At 36.3% G+C, this 22738-nt stretch overlaps 1 protein-coding gene across 2 annotated transcripts in view; it reads right to left on the reverse strand.

Annotated features, from left to right (window-relative positions):
* ppp3cca (protein phosphatase 3, catalytic subunit, gamma isozyme, a) overlaps positions 1–22738 on the reverse strand; it is a 71502-nt gene that overhangs the window by 45757 nt on the left and 3007 nt on the right. For both annotated transcript variants that reach the window (XM_087252082.1, NM_001166628.1), the window contains exons 2-3: positions 11169–11366; positions 7303–7427 (exon numbers count right to left, since the gene is read on the reverse strand). In XM_087252082.1, the coding sequence (XP_087108208.1) occupies positions 7303–7427; positions 11169–11366 (323 nt within the window). The remainder of the gene's footprint in view (positions 1–7302; positions 7428–11168; positions 11367–22738) is intronic.

Consider the following 22738-nt stretch of genomic DNA (forward strand, 5'->3'; position numbering starts at 1 on the left):
GAATAAGAAAGTGAAGGAAGAGGAACTGCAGAAAAGGAGGACGAAAAGGACCAGTAGAAGTAGAAGGAGGAGAAGAAAAGAGGAGGAGGAAAAGGAGAAGAGAAAGAAGAAGAGGAGAATGCTGAGAAAAAAGGAGGTGGAGGAGGACGAGGAGGATGTGATGGAGGAGAAGGGGAAGGAGTAGAGGAGGAGAAAGAGGAGGCAGGATGAGGAGAAAGAGTGAACAGGAAAATGCTGAGAAGGTTAAAGGGGAGGAAAAGGAGCAGAATAAGTAAGAGATAGATGAAGAAAAGAAAGGAGGCGGAGGATGATGTGGTGAAGGAGAATAGAAAGGAGTAGGAGGAAAAGGAGCAGAATAAGTAGGAGAAGGATGAGAAAAAGAAAGGAGGTGGATGTGGTGAAGTGGGCGAAGAGGATTGGAGAAAGAGAAGGAAGAGGAAAATGCTGAAGTAGAAGGAGGAGAAGGAAAAGGAGCAGAATAAGTGGGAGAAGGATGAGAAAAAGAAAGGAAGAGGAGGAGGATGTGGTGAAGGAGAAGAGGAAGTAGTAGAGAAGAAAGAGAAGGAAATGAGAAAGCTGAGAAGGAAAAGGAGGATAAGAGGAGGAGGAGGAGGAAAAGGAGCAGAATAAGTAGAAAATGGGATGAGGAAAAGAAAGGAGGAGGAGGATGGGGTGAAGGAGAAGGGGAAGGAGAAGAGGAAAAGAGAAAAGAGAAGGAAGAGGAGAATGCTGAGAAGAAGGGAGAAGATAAGAGAAGGAGGAGAAGGAGGAAAAGGAGCAGAATAAGTAAGAGAAGGATGAGGAGGGGCAGGAGGAGGAGGAGGAAAAACAGAGCAGAATAAAAAGGAGAGTGGGAGAAGGATGAGGAGAAAAAAAGAAGGCAGAGGATGAGGAGAAGGAGAAAAAGGACAAGAGGAGGAGGAGCAGCAGAATAAGGAAGATATGAAATAAGAAGTGAAGAATTAGAAGAAAAGGAGAATAAGGATGAGAACAAAAAGGAGGAGAAGAAACAGAGGAGAAAGATTGAAAATAAAGAGGAGGAAAAGAAGAAAGAGAAAGAGGAGAAAAAGGAGCTTACCCACCAGCTTATTAGTGGAAAGGAAATAGAGTGATAAAGCCAAGTATGATATGTGGATACTAGGAACCCATGATGGACAGAAGTCAGTGGGCAAATTTGGCCAGGATAATGGGGACACATCCCTTCTGATTTTCAAAGGACATCCTGGAATTTTTAATGACCACAAAGAGTCAGGATCTTGGTTTAACGTCTCATCTGAAAGACGGCGATCACTGACAGTATAGCCTCTCATTTACTATACTGGGGCATTAGGACCCACTCAGATGCCTCCTGCCAGCTAATTTTCCCATGTAGTCTCCCATTTAAATACTAATCATGCGCAGCCCTGCTTAGCTAACCAAGGAGACCAAGGAGGAGGAGGAGGAGGAAAAAGGAGAAAAGGCACAAATACAAAGATAACCCTCAGCTGCCTCGCTCATTAACAATTCCATTTATTTTTACAGAACTGACAAAAGTTATTTTGTCCACCAGCAGCACTGGGGTTTCAGCAAAGTTTTAATGATGAACCATGTTTATGTTGTGGTGCATTCATTAAGATGCAAACTAAATGCACAAAGATAAGTACACAAAAAAAAAAAAAAAAAAAATTGCCTTTTATGGCAAAAGTCAGTATTTCAGTGACTTCCCTTGGCACTAAAAACTCACTTCACAGATTTTTTTCTTCTTCTTTCTTCTCATTAAAAAATGAGTTCATACAAGTTCGCACTGCAAAACAACAGTTCCAAGTAGAGATACGCCAATCAATTGCCCGCAGACCAACATCAATTGGCTGATAATCGCATTCTGTGACTTGAATGGTAGCCACATCATTCAGCTCATCACACAAACCTATTGGAAATCTACACTTTTAAACACATGAAGAATCAGAGTCAAAAAGAAACACAGGCTTGAGTCAAAAATGAAACCAAAATTGTTGACCAATTCAAGTTAAAGGGGCATAAATTGTCTCTGCACAGTTAAACTAAAGTATTTCAGCTGCCAAGATTGAACTCTGAAGCAACAATGAAAAGATCAATATGCAATATTCCATTGTAGATCTGCATATGCAATGCTTCAGACTTACCATGTTTTTTTACACACTGAGCATAACTAATCATGCATGTAGTAGCCACTAGCAAGAGGTGCTCAAACTAATCACCACAGAGTGCTTTACTGAATTCTGCCAATTCTTTCATCATAAACAACAATGTCCTGAAACATTGTAGGATAAGTTTCACTGTTTTAGTAACAATAACCAGAGATTTAGCAAAACTTGAGCATAGATTGAAATGTTTTCCTTCTGCTGATGTTTGTCCAAACACAAAAACCGACAAATGAAAACATTTGTGTTTGTTTTTGCTGTCAGTCACATATTGAGTTCACATTGAATAATTACATCTCACGGGTAGCAGTTTTGTTCAGTTTGACACTGCCTTGTAGGCTTTTTAAAGGGTCATGAAACAATGCAACGCAGCCTGTCATTAATAATTAAGTGAAGCATCTTCTAAAAAGATAAACAACACTGATGTGTTGCCATCGATAACCGGTCACTATTTGCCAGCACACATCCTGTGATCCTCCACCTTCACAGTATAAAAGGATCACACAAAACACATATGAAAGGTTCTACACAAATTTTCTATTAAAATTAAAATTATGTGAATATGCAACACTACTGTTGAAATGACCATTGTTAAAGTGTAATAAGTATTTATTTTTTCCATTTTGTGTTTTTAGTGAAGTTTATTTATAAGCTAATTTCGAGAGGAGCATGTGATTATGATTGAGTACAGCTAATCCAGCATTAACTAACGCAGAGTTTCTTACTACAGTTATCTTCGCCCTGAAGATTCCCCCCTTTCACCCCTACTCCTCCACCTTTCCCTTTATAGGACAGCACGGTGGCCCAGTTGTTAGCACTGATGCCTCACAGCAAGAACGTCACTGGTTCAAATCATTAACAGGCCAGTTGTCAAGTGTGCGAATTTACATGTTTTTCCGATGCTTGCATGGGTTTCCCCTGGGTTCTCTAGTTTCCTCCCACAGTCTAAAAACATGCGGCATAACTAGGGCTGCACAATAAATTGAAAAAAAGATTGCGATCTCGATTCCACCCTACACGCAATCTTAATTCAGCTTTACTTCGATTCAACCAATTATATTTTCAAGGTCAAGCAAAATGGACGCATCCAAATGTCATTAAAAATGTCACAAACACTATTCATAAGGTATAATTCCCCCAAAAATCATTTCAGTCTTGATTTATTTTGCGGCCGCAAAAATCACAAGTGAGCTGACCGCAAGCTGTTTGTTTACTACCGTGTGATTTGCATGCGTGTTTTTTTTTCCTCACAGTGACGGCAGCCATGAGTCACACTCGAAAGTAAAAGTGAAACTGGCACGCAAATCATTTAAGTGACCATATCGCTTTTTATAGTTATGATTATGACAAGCATTTGATTTGTTTTTCTTTTATAGTGAATACCAAGTGTTGTGCATGAAAATAAATGACTTCTGGGTCAGTATAACTACTCTAGCCTCTATAATGTTAAATATAATGCAGGAGATTTTCTGATAATGACAAATGCCTCATTTTACCAGTGAAAATTTGTCTAATAATGTTGTCAATGACAGACTGTAAGCATGTCTCAAACATAATAATTCAACATCAGAATTATGAATAGTTGTAATCCATCACTTTAAAGAAAATTGTGATTCTTATTTTAGCATGAATCGTGCAGCCCTAGTCATAACTGAATTGATCAATCTAAATTAACACTATAGTTGACCTTTTAACCAGCAGTATATCTCAAAATAGCAAATTATAATGTTATTCTCGAGACCCACCTGAGCTCAAACTGCCTTCTCGCCCTGCAAACGGGAGGGATGCATGCCCCAACTCGCTTTGTAATCAATCATCAGCTAAGTGTAAACTATTGAACATTAGCTTATAATTTATATAACTATATTGTTTGTTTATGAAATTACAAAAGCTTATTTATTATGTCAGGTTTTTAAAGTGTTTTCTGATGTTTTCTATGTTCTTGCTGGCTGTTGATGTAAGGTAATTTCGTTCTGCATTACATCTACTGTGATGTTTTGGATGACAAAATAAAGGAAACTGAAATGCTGACAGAAAATGTATTTTCGTGATTCTTTAATAAGCAAAGCACTTTGTTATGCTCTGTTTAACCTTACAACATGTTCATTGTAAAAAAAAAAAGTGTTATGCTAATTAATTTGATTTCCAGAAAAAACAACAAAACAAAACATTGCTAAAAATAACATCACCACAAAGCCTCCTCAGCACTTACAGTATAAAGCTTGCATCGGCTATAAAAACCCTGATTTTGGAGCATCCATCTCTATGATCTGAAAACTATTCAAAATATTTAAAAACTACAAAATAATGAAGAAGAAAATTCCAAAAATAAACTACAGGAAAATCAATCCTTCAGAAACAAGTAGTGAACTACCCTTCCGTGCTTTGACGTCATGACTCCAGCAATCTATACCCATGTAAATGACAACAGATTGTCTGATGTCAGGAAGCTCCAAGACCAAATGCAAGAAATGTTTAGTGGAGATATTATAGTGTAATCTGCTTTGCTTCTCTTTTGTGCTTATGTGTGGTATTTAATGTGCTGCTGGTTATGTAGCCACTGGTAATTCTTTAACAGATGGTTCAGAGAAGATGTCAGATTTTCAGCCAAGTAAGAATGAGCCCAGCCATGCACACGCATACAGTTCCCTACTGATACATGTGCAGATCCCTAAACACTCCGACTAACAGGCAAAAACACTGGTTTTAGGATTAAGATACAACCCGAGTTAAGATATAGCTCAGTATGGAAGGCCTAGATGGAAGCTGCACTTATTTTCGTCTGCACTGACACACTGCTGTTCGACAGTTTGTGGACATAAGAGATTTAAAACAAAAAAAGAACACTTTAATTTAACAAAAGAAACATTACATCAATCAAAAGCTACGAGAAAAAAATGACAGAACCACTCAAAGTCCCATTAGTTAGCATTAGTTGAGGATTTGATTAGATTTGAGTTTGAATGTATTGGACATTAACATTAAATAAAGCAGCATGCGTTCATTTAAATTTAATCTTCATGGTTTTTTTTCAGTAACAAGTGTTAGCAGATCATTGCTAACTTTTGCACTTCCCCCTAATCAAATCAGCATATTAGTGCGACCTATGAAGTAACATCTGACATCAAAGATTAAAGTTATGACTGTAAAAAATTTAGCTTTGCATCACAGCAATAAATTGCATTCTAAAATGTGTCAAAATAGAAAAAAGGCATTTTAATGTTGGGTTTTATTGTTTTAAACATTTGGGTTATTTCAATCTTGATCAAATAAATGCATATTTGGCAGAAATAAAAGGAAATCTTACTGACCCCAAACTTTTAACTGTTATATTAGAGAAAGAAAATGTGTTAAATCGATCAGAGTACACTTCCCTTAATGGTGAGCAACAGCATAACACAAACTAGTCTAAAATACTCTTAATAGTATTTGTAGACTAGTGAGTTACGGTTAGTAAAATAAGCTGAAATGCACTAGTAAAATAATGGTGTGACGGATCACAGATCAAATTATTTTTCAAATCAGCCAAATGGGGAAAAGACAAATGTAATTTGCTTTTTATTTATTATAAAAAGTTACAGCAAGTAACTTTTGGTTTTACCAAACAGAACTGAGAACCTGTAATTTTATTAAAAATAAAATGAAAAATCTGCTGAATAAAAATACATTGTAAATACAATATTCAGTACTGTGAAAATTTCACTGTTACTACTACTGATGCTGATAAAACTAAATGTATAAAGTGTATATTTAGAATAAAATGTATATTTAAATGTATATTTAGTCTTATTTTCAATAAATGATTTAGTTATTCACTCATAAAACTTCATGTTTCATTGCCAGATGCATCATTTTTGAAGAATTATTCAGTGGCATATTTTGATGGCTGGGTCACATTTAACAACCTATTGGTTAAAAAAATATGATTTCTGCCAACTACTTTCATTTCTGAGCGTCAAGTTAAATGTATATGAAAGTGTTTTTAATCTCTACCATAAACATCTGTGGTTTAATCTAAACTTTAAACTGTTATCCCAGTACCTCTGTGTTATTGGACTGTTTGTAACTTCATATCTAACTCAAAAGACTAAAGACTGAATCTCTTTCTTGATTGTTGTTTTTCAAACACAGATTTAAATGCAGTGATTCGAAGGATTCATAAACATCTGCAAATCACTATCATATATAATTTAGGTTGCGTGGGTGTTGAGATCCTGATCTTTTAATGATTAATCGTGCAACTTACATAAAAAAAAAAAAAATTATTCGTAGGTCACATGTATCAACCGTGATTCGTTACACCCCTACACTTTACCTATTGACATTATTCTTAAGGCTGATTCACACAAGGCTTCAGCATCAACATTGCGCAAAGTCTGCTATTGGCTACTGTCTGAGCTGGGGAATTTGCATAAAATGATCTGATTGGCTGACACTTCCGTTTGCGCTTAAAGTTGACATCACCCATTAAAATGCAAGATTCAAACAGGGCTTCAGTATCAACACTCGACAGAGAGTGTGTCTAAATTTGGGGCTGATGCAATCATCATAGCAGCGTCAGCCAATAAAAGTGCAGAATCGGCTACTGTCTGAGTTGGGGAATTTATATAAAGCGATCTAATTGGCTAACGTTTATGTTGATGCTTGGAAAGTTGAGAAATTCACAACTTCTGCAATGAGCAACTCCGCTGGAGCAGCCACAACAGACCCACAGTTCAGTTCGGCAACGTATGATGTCACCTAATCAAAGATGATGGGAAGCGTCGACGCTGACGCCCCATGTGAATGGGGCATTAACGTACAAGTAGGTACAGCCATTGGAATCTCTTTGGCTCGAGACTTCTGGTCTCATTAAAATCAACTAGTTTGTCCATTTTCTGCCATTTATCATTTGTAGTCATTTCTCCCATAGGCAACTAAATCAGAAGTTCTAGAACAATCAAAAAAAAAAAAAAAACAAGCTTTACTACCGCATAGTCAAAGTCAATACGATTAAAATAATAACTATTAGGAGTCTATGAAAAAAAAGCAGTTGACAGATATTAGAAGGCAGCACACTAACACTCTACCAAGAGTTAGCTGACATGTAATTACAAAGTAACTTAGTTAACAGAATATCTAAAGAAAAAAACCTCTTACTCACCTCAATACTGAAGTATCCCCTGTCTACATAATCGCCCAGAAAGAGATAGCGCGTGTTGTCAGGAGAACCACCAACTTCGAAGAGCTTCATGAGGTCAAAAAACTGCCCATGAACGTCACCACACACTACAGGTGAAAGACAAGCAAAACAGAATGATTAGCATGTTAGGTCGTTTTCAGTGTGATACATAAAGGCTTCATCATTTTGGATCAAAAGTCAATGTTGAGCACAAACAAAACTGTACAAGATTTCCTGTATCACATTTTATGAAATGCCTTAGGCAAGTGTGGGACTGGAATGAGACCAAACGCTTCAAACACTTACAGCCATCCTACCTGCATCATCTAGCCAGCAGCGGCCACATGTACAAGACCGCTCTGTCACTTAGCAACAACGACACTATATTTGAAAATACAGAGGCTGGATCCATTTATAAAGCAGAATGTATCTAAAGCCAGAGGGGTTTGTGACATCTATTAATTCGTGCTCAAAAGCAGCAATATCTATAGAGGACAGACAAGCTCTAATTCATCTGCATCATAAATTGTTCCACACAAACCTCGGCAGGAATTAAACCTTGAAGCACAACATGTTCATCAAATAATTGAGTAAGTTTCACAGGCTGTTTGTCACAGATAAGGCCCAGAGGATTTTATTACCCAGATGCGCTACAGATTGTGATTCTCCCATATAATCGGCACATTTCCATCTATCATTATCTGTCACTCTCTTCTATCTGACAGATAACAGAAGTAAATGCCTGTGACTAATTTCTTAGCATGCCTTTTTTATATATAGACAGAGCGATTAGTGATGGTTGTCAACGCTTGACTCCCAGCCATTTAGTGATTTTCCTTATTGTTATATTTTTATTGATTCTAATGAGTGTACTTGTAAAAAATCTCTGTATACAGTGAAAACAATCTTTTTAAAAAGGTTTAAACTAATCAAGACAACATTTATATACTCAAAAAATATATATTTTTGATACTTGTTCGAGCTATCTATTTAAAATCAACTGAAACAAATCTTAAAACTTAATTGTTTTATGTTCAATCTATTTAAAGTGCTAAGTTAACCTAAATCAGAGGTGTCCAAACTCGGTCCTGGAGGGCCGGTGTCCTGGAGAGTTTAGCCCCAACCAAATACACCTGAACCAGCTAATCAAGCTCTTATAGTTATACTAGACACTTCCTGGCAGGTGTGCTGAAGCAAGTTGGAGCTAAACTCAGCAGGACACCAGCCCTCCAGGACCGAGTTTGGACACCCCTGACATAAATGATTTGTGTTGGTGCAACATGAATGAATAGTGTTTAACACTGCATTTTTTACAGAGTATTAGATATTGACCAATATTAAAACTACTATGGTTTGGTTGCGATTATCATGTCTTCGATTCGGTTCAATTCGATATCTCGGTGCATCACGGTGCAATGACGCTGCTTTCCATACATATTTTTTTTTTATTTTATTTCAATGCATTACAATTCTTGACCTTAATTTTATAAATGTATTTATTATTTTTAATACATTTTTATCCTTCAATACAAGCAGTTGGATATATGAACTGCATTTTTAATTTAACCTGCTCAAAGAAAACGCTCTTTTTGAATTGTTTAAGCAAAACTCAAATACAATCACAGAAGACAACATGAGCATTTAAAGCAAATCAACTAATGTAAATATTACTCAGCTTGCATTTTGAGCATAGTCGAGTGTGTTCTTACATCCCAATGATTGGTCATTGTGTTCACACGTTCAACAGAAAAGGCTGTGATTAGTTCTACAACTGTCCGTGCTGTTCACCAATGAGTGACGCAGACCATGAAAAATGCTCAGTAACAGTCTGTATGCGTGTAATAAAGCACACATTGCGCTGCTATCACAGCTGATTTATGATAGACGCCGTGGAGAAAGTGAAATAATGTCTCCTGGTTCTGCTATACTTCAATGTGAGTGAAACACAGTTATCTGCTTTTTAAGTAGTTGGAGCATTTTAATTACTTGTCCTTGCCTCGCTCGAATAGTATTCTACAGTGACAGTGCATATAAGATAAATGACATCAGTTTGTAATAATCAGCTATGATCTATTAATGAACCGATACCGAATTGTCCACTTCTTCATCGCAGTGCATCGAAGAAACAATTAATTTTGACAGCCCTAATTAAAAATATAGGACATAGAATAACTATATGTATTATTGTGATGTTATGTCTAGAAATGAGAAACAGTTGGGTTCTAGAAAATAAATTCAGTTTGAATTTAGTTTTTCAAATAAATTATGTATTTAAAAAAAAAAAAAACATGCAACTTAAAAATTTTTAAAGACATGCTTGTTGTGAGCTTTTTTCTTATTAAAGCCTTATAATAAGTACCTTTGTTCAGAATTCATATATTTTTTTGCTACATATCAAAGTTTGTAAAGTTGCATTTCACCTTCTAGCTGGTTAGTTTGGTTTATGGCTTAAACACTACAATAAAGACCTTATTTTAAAATTCAATTACTCAAACAATAGCCTAGCACTAATGCACCTATATTGATCAACTGTTTTCTTTTAAATCATTTCAAAGGATTTAAGGCATTACATACAGAATAATTAACGGACATTTGAATTATACAAAAAATAATGTGCACCTGAGGTATGATGCCTTTACACATCAGCTGTGTGTATTTTTTTCCAACATTTCAACGAACTAGAGCCAACTATTTATCTTAAACTATGGTTACCACACACTATTCAGACATTTATCAGGTTTTCGTCCTCAAACAGCTCTCGTGTGATTATTACACATCTCATCCAAAGCCTTGTGTTTTGTTGCGATTAGATTATTGACATGTGTAGGCTGTGAAATAACTAATATCGTTCAGCATAGTGATCTATAACAGTAGTGATCAAAACCATGCTGTTCAGAATCAAGTATTCAACAGCCCTGTATTATAAAGCAATATAACGTACAAAGTAAAACATGTATAAATGTTGTATATTTAGTAATGATTACCTTAACAGCTTATTATAAATAATAACTGTCTGTTTTTAAAGATTAACATCAGCTGATTACCAAGGTAACATGCAAACAGCAAAATGGCCATGCACAATCAAATATATGCTATATTAGCAAACTCAAACGATATCATTAAAATATAACCCTATATAAAATTCCCCTATAAGTTAAGTGTACTCAATTGCAGTATGAATGCTGCTATTATCCAGTCAGGCTCATTTGCACTTTAAACTGCACTTATTGAAGTTTTTCTGTAGTGCAATTAGTCAACTTTTCATTCAGGAAACTCTGGGTTTAGCTAATTAGTTTTTGCACATCCCTTCTAATGTCCAGGGAAGCGTTACAGACCACATTCCGCGTCAGAATCGAAGACTGTTTCCTGTGTTGCACTCCACTGATCCGCAGACAGTATCTGTCAGTAAAACCAGCGGTGCTGACACCGATCTCCATATGAGTCACTTGCCACGAGCTGAATCTCCAGAGTGACAGTTTGTAACACTGAATTAGGTAATCTCAGCAAAGAACTGAAAAGAAATGCCAGCGTTTGCCTGATGAAACTGTTTTTACAGATGGAGCATAAGGCCTCCTTGAAAAGTTACTTATCAACCAAACCAATCGCTTTACGATTTATTATTTTATTGTTGGCTGAAGGAGCACACTCTTGTGCCAGTGAACTATAATAATGAGTATTTGAAACGTTGCATGAAGTTTCCATGAGGAAAAGCTCCTTCTTCAGTTATTTTTTTTTTTACTTCAGGAACTAGGTCCAGGGCAGAGCAGAACAAACGCAAAAGTTCCTTCTAATAAAGACAGATGTCATCTCCCTTGAGCTCTACTAAAGATGTGCTCTTGCTTTCTTACCAGTAATTGGTGCCTCCACCTCTAACATGCACTTCTCCTGCCGTAGGATGTTGGCACCGTCGTTTATGATGCGCAGCGCAGCATCCTCCTCCACACGTCCCTCTTTGATCAAATGGTTCTTCAGCAGCTCAGTATTGGGCTTGCCGTCCACATATAGGTCTTTTATTGTCAGTCGCTGGTGAGGAGGCAGTGGCACTGCTGTAAGTACAAGAAAAGCAAAAAAAAAAAAAAAAAAAAAAATCAGTTGACAATGTGGACACTCAACTCTAACATGATATCTGTATGGGAACAAGATTGCAAACGGTGGTTCAAATGTACTTTGTGCACATTAATAGAGGTAAAGTGTCAGCTAAAATTAAATTGATTCTTAAGGCGAACAGCCATGAGCCCTGTAACCTCCTACATCCACTTGCTCTTACATGTCTACATCCTAACCAGAAGTGTGATGTCCAGTCAGTAAGAGAGTAACAAATCACAGTGAATCACAGTATATCACAAATTTATTTTCCAGAACCTTCGCATTCACTGTTTCTTGCTGAAGCAAGAAACTACCTTCATTCATTCATTCATTCATTCACATCTGCTTTTCCGGGCCAGGTTGCAGGGGCAGCAGTCTTAAAAATGAACCCCAGACTTCACTCTTCCCAGACGCTCCCTCCAGCTCCTCCGGGGGGATCCCTAGGTGCTCCCAGGTCAGCCGAGAGACATAAATCCTCCTCTGTACACAAAATATATTGTGTACAATGGGGAAAAGGTTTTGTTTTTTTCTCAGACATTTAAGAAGAATATATTTAGAGCAGTGATCATAATAGGGTATATGCCGAAGTATGCTAAAGGACTTTTAATTTGACAGTGACCTGGGTTAAGCGTTTTCGATGAACTTTATACTACTGCAAAATCGGTGCGTTTAAAGTCTGTTTTCTTTAAAACTAAGAGATCTCCACTGGCTGAGTGATATCCAATATAAAGTGGGCCTCAGATTATACAAGAACAGCATTAAATTACATTTTCCCCATCATGTCTTTAAAATATGAACATTTATTTTACTCCAGTTTTTCAATAGAGCTTCTTTGCTAGCCTGCCGATCCTGGCAGGCGCGTGCGAGTAAAAGGCTTTTCATCTTGTTTTAAATAAATGCCAAAGTCTATTAAACTGATTATATTTTAATTACATTACAACATCGATGCTGTAAAAGGAACCGTTTAAAATGGAAAAAAAGTCACTTTAACCGTTCGCCGGAGGTTTAAAAGTATGGGAAGAAACAATAGCATACACCCTATATAGTAATACTGTGAAACCGTGATATTTATATCCAACCGTCAGAATCTTATACCGGCCCATGCCTATACTGTAATAAATATTTTGTTCAAGATTTGTTCATGTTAGTAAATTAGTACAACCTTATTGCAATGAATTACCAAATATTTTAAATGGGCATCATTTTTGGACAATTATACTGACTATTTTTGCATTTTGCATCAAGTCTTTAATGTTTACAAAATGTTGAAATAGATATTCGATAATGTTGTGGTGCATTAATTCACATAATAAAACAAAAAGAATGGTTTTTACTTTTATTTTAAGGTTTCTTTTAAAAAATACATAGTCAACTTTAGGGTTTACACTTAAATGCTGTGCATACAATGGTTATTGTATTGATGAATGTTGATGATTGTTCACATCTCCCAAGGTACATCCTCAAGAAAAAATAATAATAGTAATTTAAAAAAAAACAAGGTCATAGAGATGATGTATTTTCAGATCTTCTCGTTATTAGCTGCGCTACTCTCTCTGGAGCATCATGACATTTGCTGCTACTGGGGCTAATAAGAAAAGTTATGTTATCATGGGGATTCTATTGATTCAGCTCTCAGCTTTAACCTTCACAGACGTGAAAGGATCCTGAGATGTCGCCCAATAATCCCTCACCTGCACTGAACTGCCGGGTAATCTAACTCCACCAAATCCCTCTGCGAAAGTGCAGAAGTTGCCATAGAGAGGCCTGTGGCTCAAGGCGTTCAATAATGAGATGGGAATTTTATGATTCAAGGTTCCTCAGGAGCTTAAGAGCTTCTATAGGATGTAAACAGTCATTTCAGAAGATTACACACATATTGGCGAAGATATATCAAGAGAATGATAGAAATATATGCTAATATAGAGCACTGTGCAAAATGGGGATGCAATGATTATAGGTTTTGTTGGCACGACTGTGAAGTACTGTAGAAAAAATAAATGGCAGTGATTTTAACTGCAAAAATACAACAGTAAAATTATATTACCTGGTTAACTGTACGTTTTGTTAATACTGTGAAAAGCTGTAAACTGACTTTTCCTAAATTTCGTGCTTGACATGTAGTGTATGTTTTTTTTTTTCAACTTTTTGTCTGGTGTTTTTCAGCTTTTTTCCACATCAGTGATGTACATTATAGTTTTATGTTACATCTAATGTTGACAAATAATGCTTATTGCATTAGTGTTGGGTGCATGATGGTCTTGACACTGAGTGCTTTCTAAAACACTAGTTTCTCTGCTTGCGTTTGTAACAATATTAATATTACATAATGAATGATATAATATTTTTGATGAGCATTGGCTCATATGTTGGTACTTCAAAAAACATTAGTGTATTAACACTGTGAAATAAATGAAATACAGTAGTTTATCATAAATTAAAATACCTCATGTATTCTTCAATATTTTAATAGTACAATTATGGCAACGACAGCTACCAGTTTTTTACTGTAAACTTTACAGATTTTATTTTTGCAGTTAAAGATATGGCTGTGCAATGATGATATATATCATAAGAATTTAATATAAAGGCTATTATTTCATATTTCGCTCTATTGTTTACTTTGTGGCATTGCAAAAAACACTCATTATTACAGTAATACTTTATCACCATTTTAATGACCGCAATCTTAGGAGCCGATCACACTGGACGTACTTTTCCGCAAGGCATTTTGCCATTTTTATGTCACTAGGGAACAACTGAATCGGCTGCGTTTTGTACGCATGTGTTGCTGTTAATATTAGTTTAATTTTAATGTTTGATAATATTGTGAAATGCAAGATTTGCAAGTCATACAGCTCTGGATAACTTAAAACAGTAACCACCAGTCTCTCCTCAATCCTTAAGCCTGGTTTATACTTCTGCGTCAGGTGACCGGCGTAACCCACGGCACATGCGACGCGCTTGGCTGTGCATTTATACTTCTGCGCGTTGGTCTCTGTTGGTCTGCATTAACACTTCTGAAACGCTAGTTGGCAGTGAGGTGTAAATGTTCCTCTTTGTCGAGTTTCTTCGCTTATGTTATGCTTTTCCTGAACACTTCCGGGATGTACAAGTGGCTTAAACTCGCTCATTTTGAGGCAGGAACCGGCGGACGTGCAACAACTTTAACTATGAGGTAAACACAAAACAAAACTTTCCATCCGGAGCTCCTTCACGGGACTCCACACTTGTAAACAATCGCTCCATCAGGCTCGCACCATTCACGCGGCTATAGGTCCCACCCAGACTCGTCAGCGCTACCAAGCCGACCAATCACAGAGCTTGCGCTACGCGTCGTTGCAACGTATAGTTACATTTTTTTAAGAGGTGCACGTCAGCAACGCTGACGGCCACGGCGAAGGGCTATGCGTCAGCCCCGTAGCATATGCTGGCGTTTGACGCAGAAGTATAAATCAGCCTTTAAAAGTCTCTGTAGTTGTCTTGACAAAAAAAACACTGCAGGCACTTCAACGGAAACACCCCACAGGCGGAGTGTTTTAATTTGAATGGCAAATGAAAAAGACACGACTTATGTGCTTTTTCCGATCAGAGTTGACTTTATTCAACTGCACACAGCGCGCAACAGCAAAAACACAAAGCGCAGTAAGTTGTAAAAATGCAAGGCACACAAGTAGCATAAGCAGCACAAAACACTTGCGGCCATTAGTAAATCACTCAAAAGGGCACCTCTCAACGCTTTCGGTGTGATTCTCTCTGACCCTTCATTCGGGATGCTTTTCATAAACGCCCCATGACAAACTAATTAAATAGCCCAGCATTTTTTTCTTTAACTTGTTTACCCATTTCATAGGCTACTGCTTGTTCAGTGTACACGAGAACTGTCAACAGTCCCACAGACAGTCTCACATGCTCTGCAGACCCACAGAGACGCACCTTTTTGGAACTTCAAAATGCCTTTGGCCCGGGTTTCTAAATCTCCTAAAACATACGTGATGCAGCTTTCTAAAGTTGTTGTTAATTGTATGCGGTACTAAATTACTTTTTATTTAAGCTTACTTTTGCTTGGCATCGCAAATGACAAAGCACACACAGCCGAGATGGAAAGAAACATTAAATAATTAAATCTTTAATAAACGACAAATAAAAATTTGACTATATACTCAGAGAGAACGAAATGGCATCTTAGCCTGGCTGCAAAATATTAGTACACCATTAGAAATGGTTAATAAACTAAAGTGCATTATTTAAATAACCTACACTACCTACATAGTGATTTAAGTTTGTCGAATTGTCCAGCGCTAATCTGAAGAATAATCACGGTCTCACGATTATTACACATTCATTCATTTCACACTACTACGTTTATAAAAATCACATAAAAAATTATAGTTTAACTTCTGTCTTTGGAAACAAAAATAACCCATTATTATTTATTTTATTTTATTTTATTATTATTATGCAATTACAAATGAAAATAACACCACATTACACATAACACTGTGATCAAATAATAAAGCAAAAAAATGTTTGGAATAAGTTGGCTGCTGCTCTGTTAACATCAATGTCAGTCTTAAAAACATCATACTTATTTTTAATAATCTTTTTAATAATTTATACAAATTGGCTGACAGGAAATCTGATCTCACCATCATCATCCAGACCATCTGGAAAGGCATGAAGGATCAGAAACTAAACAGACAGGCTAAACCCAGAAGGACTGCTGGAACATCTTCACCAAATCTACCAGCAAACCTCAGCAGTGTATAAAGTTTTGTTGTGGTAAAATGCAGTAAAATGAGGACTCTTTCAAAAATAATGCCACAAAGAGATTTTATTTTTCTAAAAAAATAAATCAACATTTGGTGCAAGTTAGCCACACTTCGTCCACACTACGTTTAAATCTGCTTTTGTCTAGCACTTGCACACAGTCTTCTTTCAGGTAGCTTTGCAGGAAGGTTTCTTGCATTGTCTTGAAGATGTTGCAACAGTTCTTCTGGGTTTAGCCAATCTGTTTGGTTTGTCTTTCCAGGCAGACTGGCTGCTGTCAGGCTCCTTCCAAAACTAGTGTTTGGAAATGTCAACTGAGATTTCCTACAGACACACTACACCAAAAGAAGTAGCGGATTTAAAACTTTTTTGCTGGTGATGTTGAAAATGTTTTTGTGCCATAAGGCTTGTGCACAGTACTCTACTTACAGTTGAAGTTAGGGAAGCAATGATTATAGATTTTGGGTGTACGATTGTGCTCTGAGTAATTATCACGATTTCAGTTATAACAATTATTATGCATTCATTAATTTCAAAACACCAGTTTAGAAAATCACACGAAAACTGCTTACATTTTAAAGTGTTCCTTATTGCTGCTCAGTAACCAATTAATACAGCACTTAATAATAATAAAAACAAACAATAGTCCATTTCTCTTTGGACTTTAAATAAAAAAAAAAATTTGTTGGCTTTTAAACTAAAGTAATAATTTTACAATGAAAATAAAAACCACAGAATAATAAATAAATAAATAAATAAATAAAATTATAATAATTACAATATTTGTTTAATGTAAATCTGGGCCACTTAATATTATTGCCAGCAGCTAGCTCTGCAACTCTCACATGGTCACTAACTTAGGCTAAGCAGGGCTGCGCACGGTCAGTACATGTATGGAAGACCACATAGGAAAGCTAGGTTGCTGCCAGAAGTGTTAGTGAGGGGGTGCTCAACCTGTAGTCTGTGTGGGTCCAAACGCCCCAGTATATTGATGGGGACTCTATACTGCTCAGTAAGTGCTGTTTTTCAGATGAGACGTAAAACAGAGGTTCTGACTCTCTTTGTTCATTAAAAATCCCAGGATGTCCTTCGGGTAGGGCTGGGCGATATGTCAAAAAAAAAAAAAATCTAGATTTTTTATAAAGTTTGACCGATTCACGATTTCTATTTTTTTTTATTGTGTAACATTGCAACAACATGACTAAAGTAAAATTCTCTTTATAAGTAACTTAAAAAAACCATCTGGTTAAGGAACATTGTATTTTAATGGCCATGTCATACATAAATTGGTCAACAAGGTGTAAATAAATGTAAAACAAATTCACGAGTTAAATATCGTTGCAGAAGATGAATAAAAAATATTTGTGTAAATATTGCAGTTGCAAGAATACAGAGGTATTTTTTGCAAGTTTTGCTGAGCCTAGGAAAGATTGGCTGTCAGCTCGGCTTTGACTTGGTCTTCTTCTGATTGAATGACAGTTTGTAATGCTGCTGCCTTTTTCTTAAAAAGATACAGTGAAAGTAAAGGACTGAACATGGAAACTGTAAAGCCTCATTTAAGTTGTGGACGTATAGCAGGAGCAAATAAAAGCAGCAGATGTGTGTCTAATATAAAATAATATATTTAATCTATTTTTCTTTTTACCCCTTTCAAATATCGATCATTTGATGTGCTTTGCACCACTCTCTGTATTATGCCACCTGATCTGTCTGGTTTTCAACTAGGTCCGCTAAATGACATCATGTACTTTTGGCGGGTACTTTCATTTTCATTGCTACAGCAGCTAAGCTGCTGCTCACCTCTGCTCGTGTTCAAACCAAAATATCAGCGCGGTTCAAACTAAGACCGGCGCAGTTTTTCACATGGCAGGTTTTTACGTCCTTCAAACATGTTGAGATCGAGTTTATCGACTTGATGAGGAAATATGTCTTGACAATCCAGACGTGACTCTAAATGCAAAGAGCAAAATCCTACATGACTTCACGCTTTAACAGACAGTGAAGCCGGTCGCACACCAGAAGCGCCGCGACACGGCGACTGGGCGGCGCCGGTGTGTGTATAGAAACCCGTTCTGCGCGGCGATTCTGGTGTGCGAACTGTTTCACACAGAGAGTGAACCAAAGCGCATTGGTGCCATTATAATGTATACCTTTTTTTTTTTTTTTTAATCGCAATTTCTCGATTTAATATAAATTAAATCGTCATAAAAACATAAATTCGAATTAATTGAAAAAAAATAATAATAAAAAAAAATCGAAAAAAAATAAATAAATCGCCCAGCCCTACCTTCAGGGGAAGGAAAAAAAAGAAGTACGTTTTTAACTCAAGTGGCAACCTCCCGCTCTCCCTCCGGAGGCAAAACTGCAGCATCACGGTGATGAGAAGACTTTTACAGTTAATTAACCATGACAAATTAAAGTGCGGTTAATAGTGAAACCGATTAATTGTTGCATCCATAGATGAAGTCCGAATTATTAGACCCCTGTAAATTTTTTGCTTTAATTCCTGAAGTTTTTTGAACGCGTTTTTAAACATAATAGTTTTAATAACAAATTTCTTTTATCTGTGCCATAATGACAGTAAATAACATTTTACTAGATACTTTTTTAAGATGGACTAGTAGCTAAAGTAAAATGTAAAAGCTTAACCACGGCAAGATAGGGTAATTAGGCAAGTCATTGATGGGGGCTAATAATATTGACCATAAAATTGGTCTTGAATTGAAAATTTTATTCTAGCCAAAATAAAACAAACAAGACTTTCTCCAGAAGAAAAAATATTATGGGAAATACTGTGAAAAATACATTGACCTGTTAATCATTGTTTGCAAAACATAAAAAAAAAGAACAAAAAAAATTCACAGTAGAGCTAATAAATGTGACTTCAACTGTATGTCTGTATTACTGAATGAAGTGAGGAGCGTGTCTGAGGTTCTCAAACACCATGAAGAAAACAGGAAGCTGTGTGGACTGCCAAGGGCCCTGGCACAGTTTTTTCCCCCAAAGTCGATCACAAAAGCCAGGGTTGACGCTGCTGCTTCCACCACAACTTAATTTGCATGCATCCACCATAGTGTGTTTTGGCTCCTCGGCCTCCAGCTCTGAATGTCTGCTTGATCGATAGCCAGTGAGAGCTCTTGTGTTTCAGAGGAAGTCAGAGTTGATGGTAATTTTATGGAAAGGCGGTTTCAAACTATGGCGTGATTGGCAAGGCCGAGGGACGTGTAACTAAAGACATCTGCAGAGCGTTCAGGGGGAACAAGCAGCTGTCTAGCGAGGTGCACAGAGTCAGACTTTGACAACACTTCTGTTAATCTGGCGCTTCAATTAAACGTGCCCAGAATGCCAGAGCAAATGATGTCTGAGCCCTCAACCATTAGGGTTTCGACTAAAGATAATGGATTCTAAAACTAATCAGCAGGATATCAGAATGAAAAGACTGAAATGGTTAGGTTATAGCAGTTGTTAAAGGTCCTGTGAAGTATTTTTACATTTTTATACAGTGTTTGACGTCATCTCAAATAAAAAATTAAGAGAAGGCAGGGCATACTGTAGTCAGCATAGGACGATAACCGTTCTTGAGGTGTAACGCAGTTTGAAAAACTGCCGAAATTTTTCGCTATACCGTTCTTAAGGTAAATGTATGATTTTTTTATTTACATTTTTTTCTTAGTTTTTTAAGACAACACTATCTCCAGCAGCAAAAACATCCAAAGACGCCATTTTAAATTTTAAAGAATTCTGTGTTTTTGAAACAAATGAAGACAGCGGAAGTCAATGATTCATTTGAATTATTTAGCCTGACATGTTTACTCTGGGTAACTGCGGGGCCTTAAAAAGTCTTAAAAATCCACTAAAATATTGTGTTGTAGGTCTTAAATCATTTTAAACGGGTTTTCATTTTCCATGTAAAGCTATACCCAATTGGGCCAACACCCATCCAATCACCAACAATATATTTTAAGTGTTTAAAAACATTTATTTATTAACTTTGTTTACATATTAATATGGTTTAATTATCTTCCTTACAATAACATTTGTTTTTATTGATTTTGTAAGGTTTTAAGTTGGCCATTAAAAAAAATCTTTAGGGTTTAGCCTTGTGTAAGTGTATTGTTTCTCAAAATAAAATATATTGTGTTCAAAAGTTTTAGTTTTTACCCAGACATTTAAAAAGAACTGATTTTAGAGCACAATACCATGAAACCGTGATATTTTTATTCAAGGTTATTGTACTGTCAGAATCATATGTCGGCCCAAGCCTATCTTGTAGCACCTCCCCTTGTCAAAAAAAAAAAAAAAAACAGCCAATAGCATTTTGCTTTGTCACAGCTCTGATAGTGAGAAAAGCTCAACCAAATCAAACGAGAAGCATCTTGAAGGGGGAGGGATATATCAGACAGTACAGAGAATTTGTTTGGTCAAGATTTGATGAGAATTTCAGGTAGGTGATGTAAAAAAAAATGTTGATCCATTTAGGCTTAAAGAATTGTTGATCCTTTAAGCTTTAAATGTTTACATCAGGTTTATATCTTCTAAATGCATTTTTTTCACAGTTTTGGAGCACACTGGAGAACATCTAAAAAAAAAAAAACATTTTATTTCTCGAGATCTTTAAGGATTACATTTCTTCTAGTTAACAGACACAAATTCCGAGCATTCCAAAACATGGTATTGCTCTTCACATGGCCAAAGTTGAACCACACTGATTTCAATATCTATATGGCAAGGCCACACCCTGGGCATGTGTCAATATGTACTGAATACTTCAGCTCAAGACATCACTACTACTGACAAGTTAAAACAGATTTTCAGGCTTTAAATTTTATTCTGTTGATGTATACATTGTGACAAGATTTGTAGGACAGAACAATCATTCTAACCAAAGTTACTACAGCTCACCACAGTAAAAATAGTGATACAGAAAAAAATATTTTAGAATTGACAGACAGGAAGTTCAAAATAAAAGCATTTATATGATTTTTTTTAACATTACAAAACAAAATTTCTTTCCTCTCTCTTGAAAAACGGTTAAATGTCTCCTAGAACGTTTTACTTTTACTTATTCATAGAACTTAGTTAATAGTAACTGTAAACTAAGCTAACAAAACAAAAATTAAAAATTATACTGCCAATAAGGAATAGTATCTAAAAAAGATGGTTCACAAAATTGTCATTTCGTATCACGGTTCTGTGGACACATGTTTGTTTGTTTGTTTTTTTGTTTTACAAGTGCCCTATTATAACGCCTAAATACCATACACCAGCATAAAATACATAGCCTTATAATCTACCATTTACAATAAAAAAAAATGTTGACGAGGCCATTTATTCTAATTTCAGTTTTTAATTTAGTCAGTCCTTTCAGTCCGTTTTAATTTAGTCTTTTGTTGTTGATTAGTGGTGATTTTTTTGCTGCTGCCATTTCAAAAATTATTTCACCAGTGCGTACTTTCACTATAAACTACTATAGCTGACTGGTAAATATAGGTATTCTGGTTAAATATAGGTATGTTATATTAATATAATAACTTTAATAACTTAAAAATATTGCTAAACATATGAACAGTATTAATATCTTCTTCAATAATGTTAGTTGTAAACCCCACAACTGAAAATCCCTGTATGACCTTTTACCTCCATAAATGAAAATTCAACCCATGCTATTTTATGACATAAGAAAGACTATAGGAAAAGACAATAAAGTACTTGCTTTTGGCAGACATAACCTAATCATTTGAATTATTATGACATCGTCAGGAGTGAGCATAATGCCTGCGATGGCTTAAAAAAGAAAGTCATCCTATCATGAGCGCATGGCTGAACAGGGTTGATCTTTGCAGAACACTTTCAGCACATGCAGGCGCTCAGCTGGCCACAATAAATAAAAAAGCGCTAAGGGGATAACGCGGAAAGGGGGACAAGAGTTGACCACACCACCTCACCTGAGTTCAGGGTTTGAACAAATTGAGTTTGCTGTCATAAGGACATAAATAAACATCATCTATACTGTCCACTGCTGAGGAGTATAAATAAACCATAAGAAGCCCTGGGCCCACAACACAGGCTGGGAATAGGGACTGTAAGCTGGGTACGAGCACTAAGAACAGATTAGGCAAAGCCTTTATTAACCAGGGATTCCAGGTTCAGAGTCTGTTTATTTAGGAACGACTTCTGCAAACAAGATCTTGACCCTAAAGTTCAAACGAGAAGATGAAGACTTGAGGCTGAAGTTGAGAAATGTCGACACATTCATGCGAAAAATCCATAGCATGCTCCAAAATTGTATTATAAGTGAAAATAAATCATATAAACAGTCGAAAGAGTCTAAAACATACACTCAACGATTGTATCTGACACACAGATCCTCAATCTAAGTTTAAACATTTGCATATGGCACAGTTCTGAACCAACCGCTTTGCATGTCAGTGTTAGCAAGGACAGACTCTGCCTTCAGAATGACAGATTCAGAACTATTTCAGCCCTACACACTAAGCAGGCCGCAAGTGTTCACTCAAAACCTGGACATTTGAAAGGCAAATTGGCTCCTGTGCAGACCTACTAA

Source organism: Danio rerio, chromosome 5, assembly GCF_052040795.2.
Source record: "Danio rerio strain M-AB ecotype USA chromosome 5, GRCz13ab, whole genome shotgun sequence".
Taxonomy (NCBI): domain Eukaryota; kingdom Metazoa; phylum Chordata; class Actinopteri; order Cypriniformes; family Danionidae; genus Danio; species Danio rerio.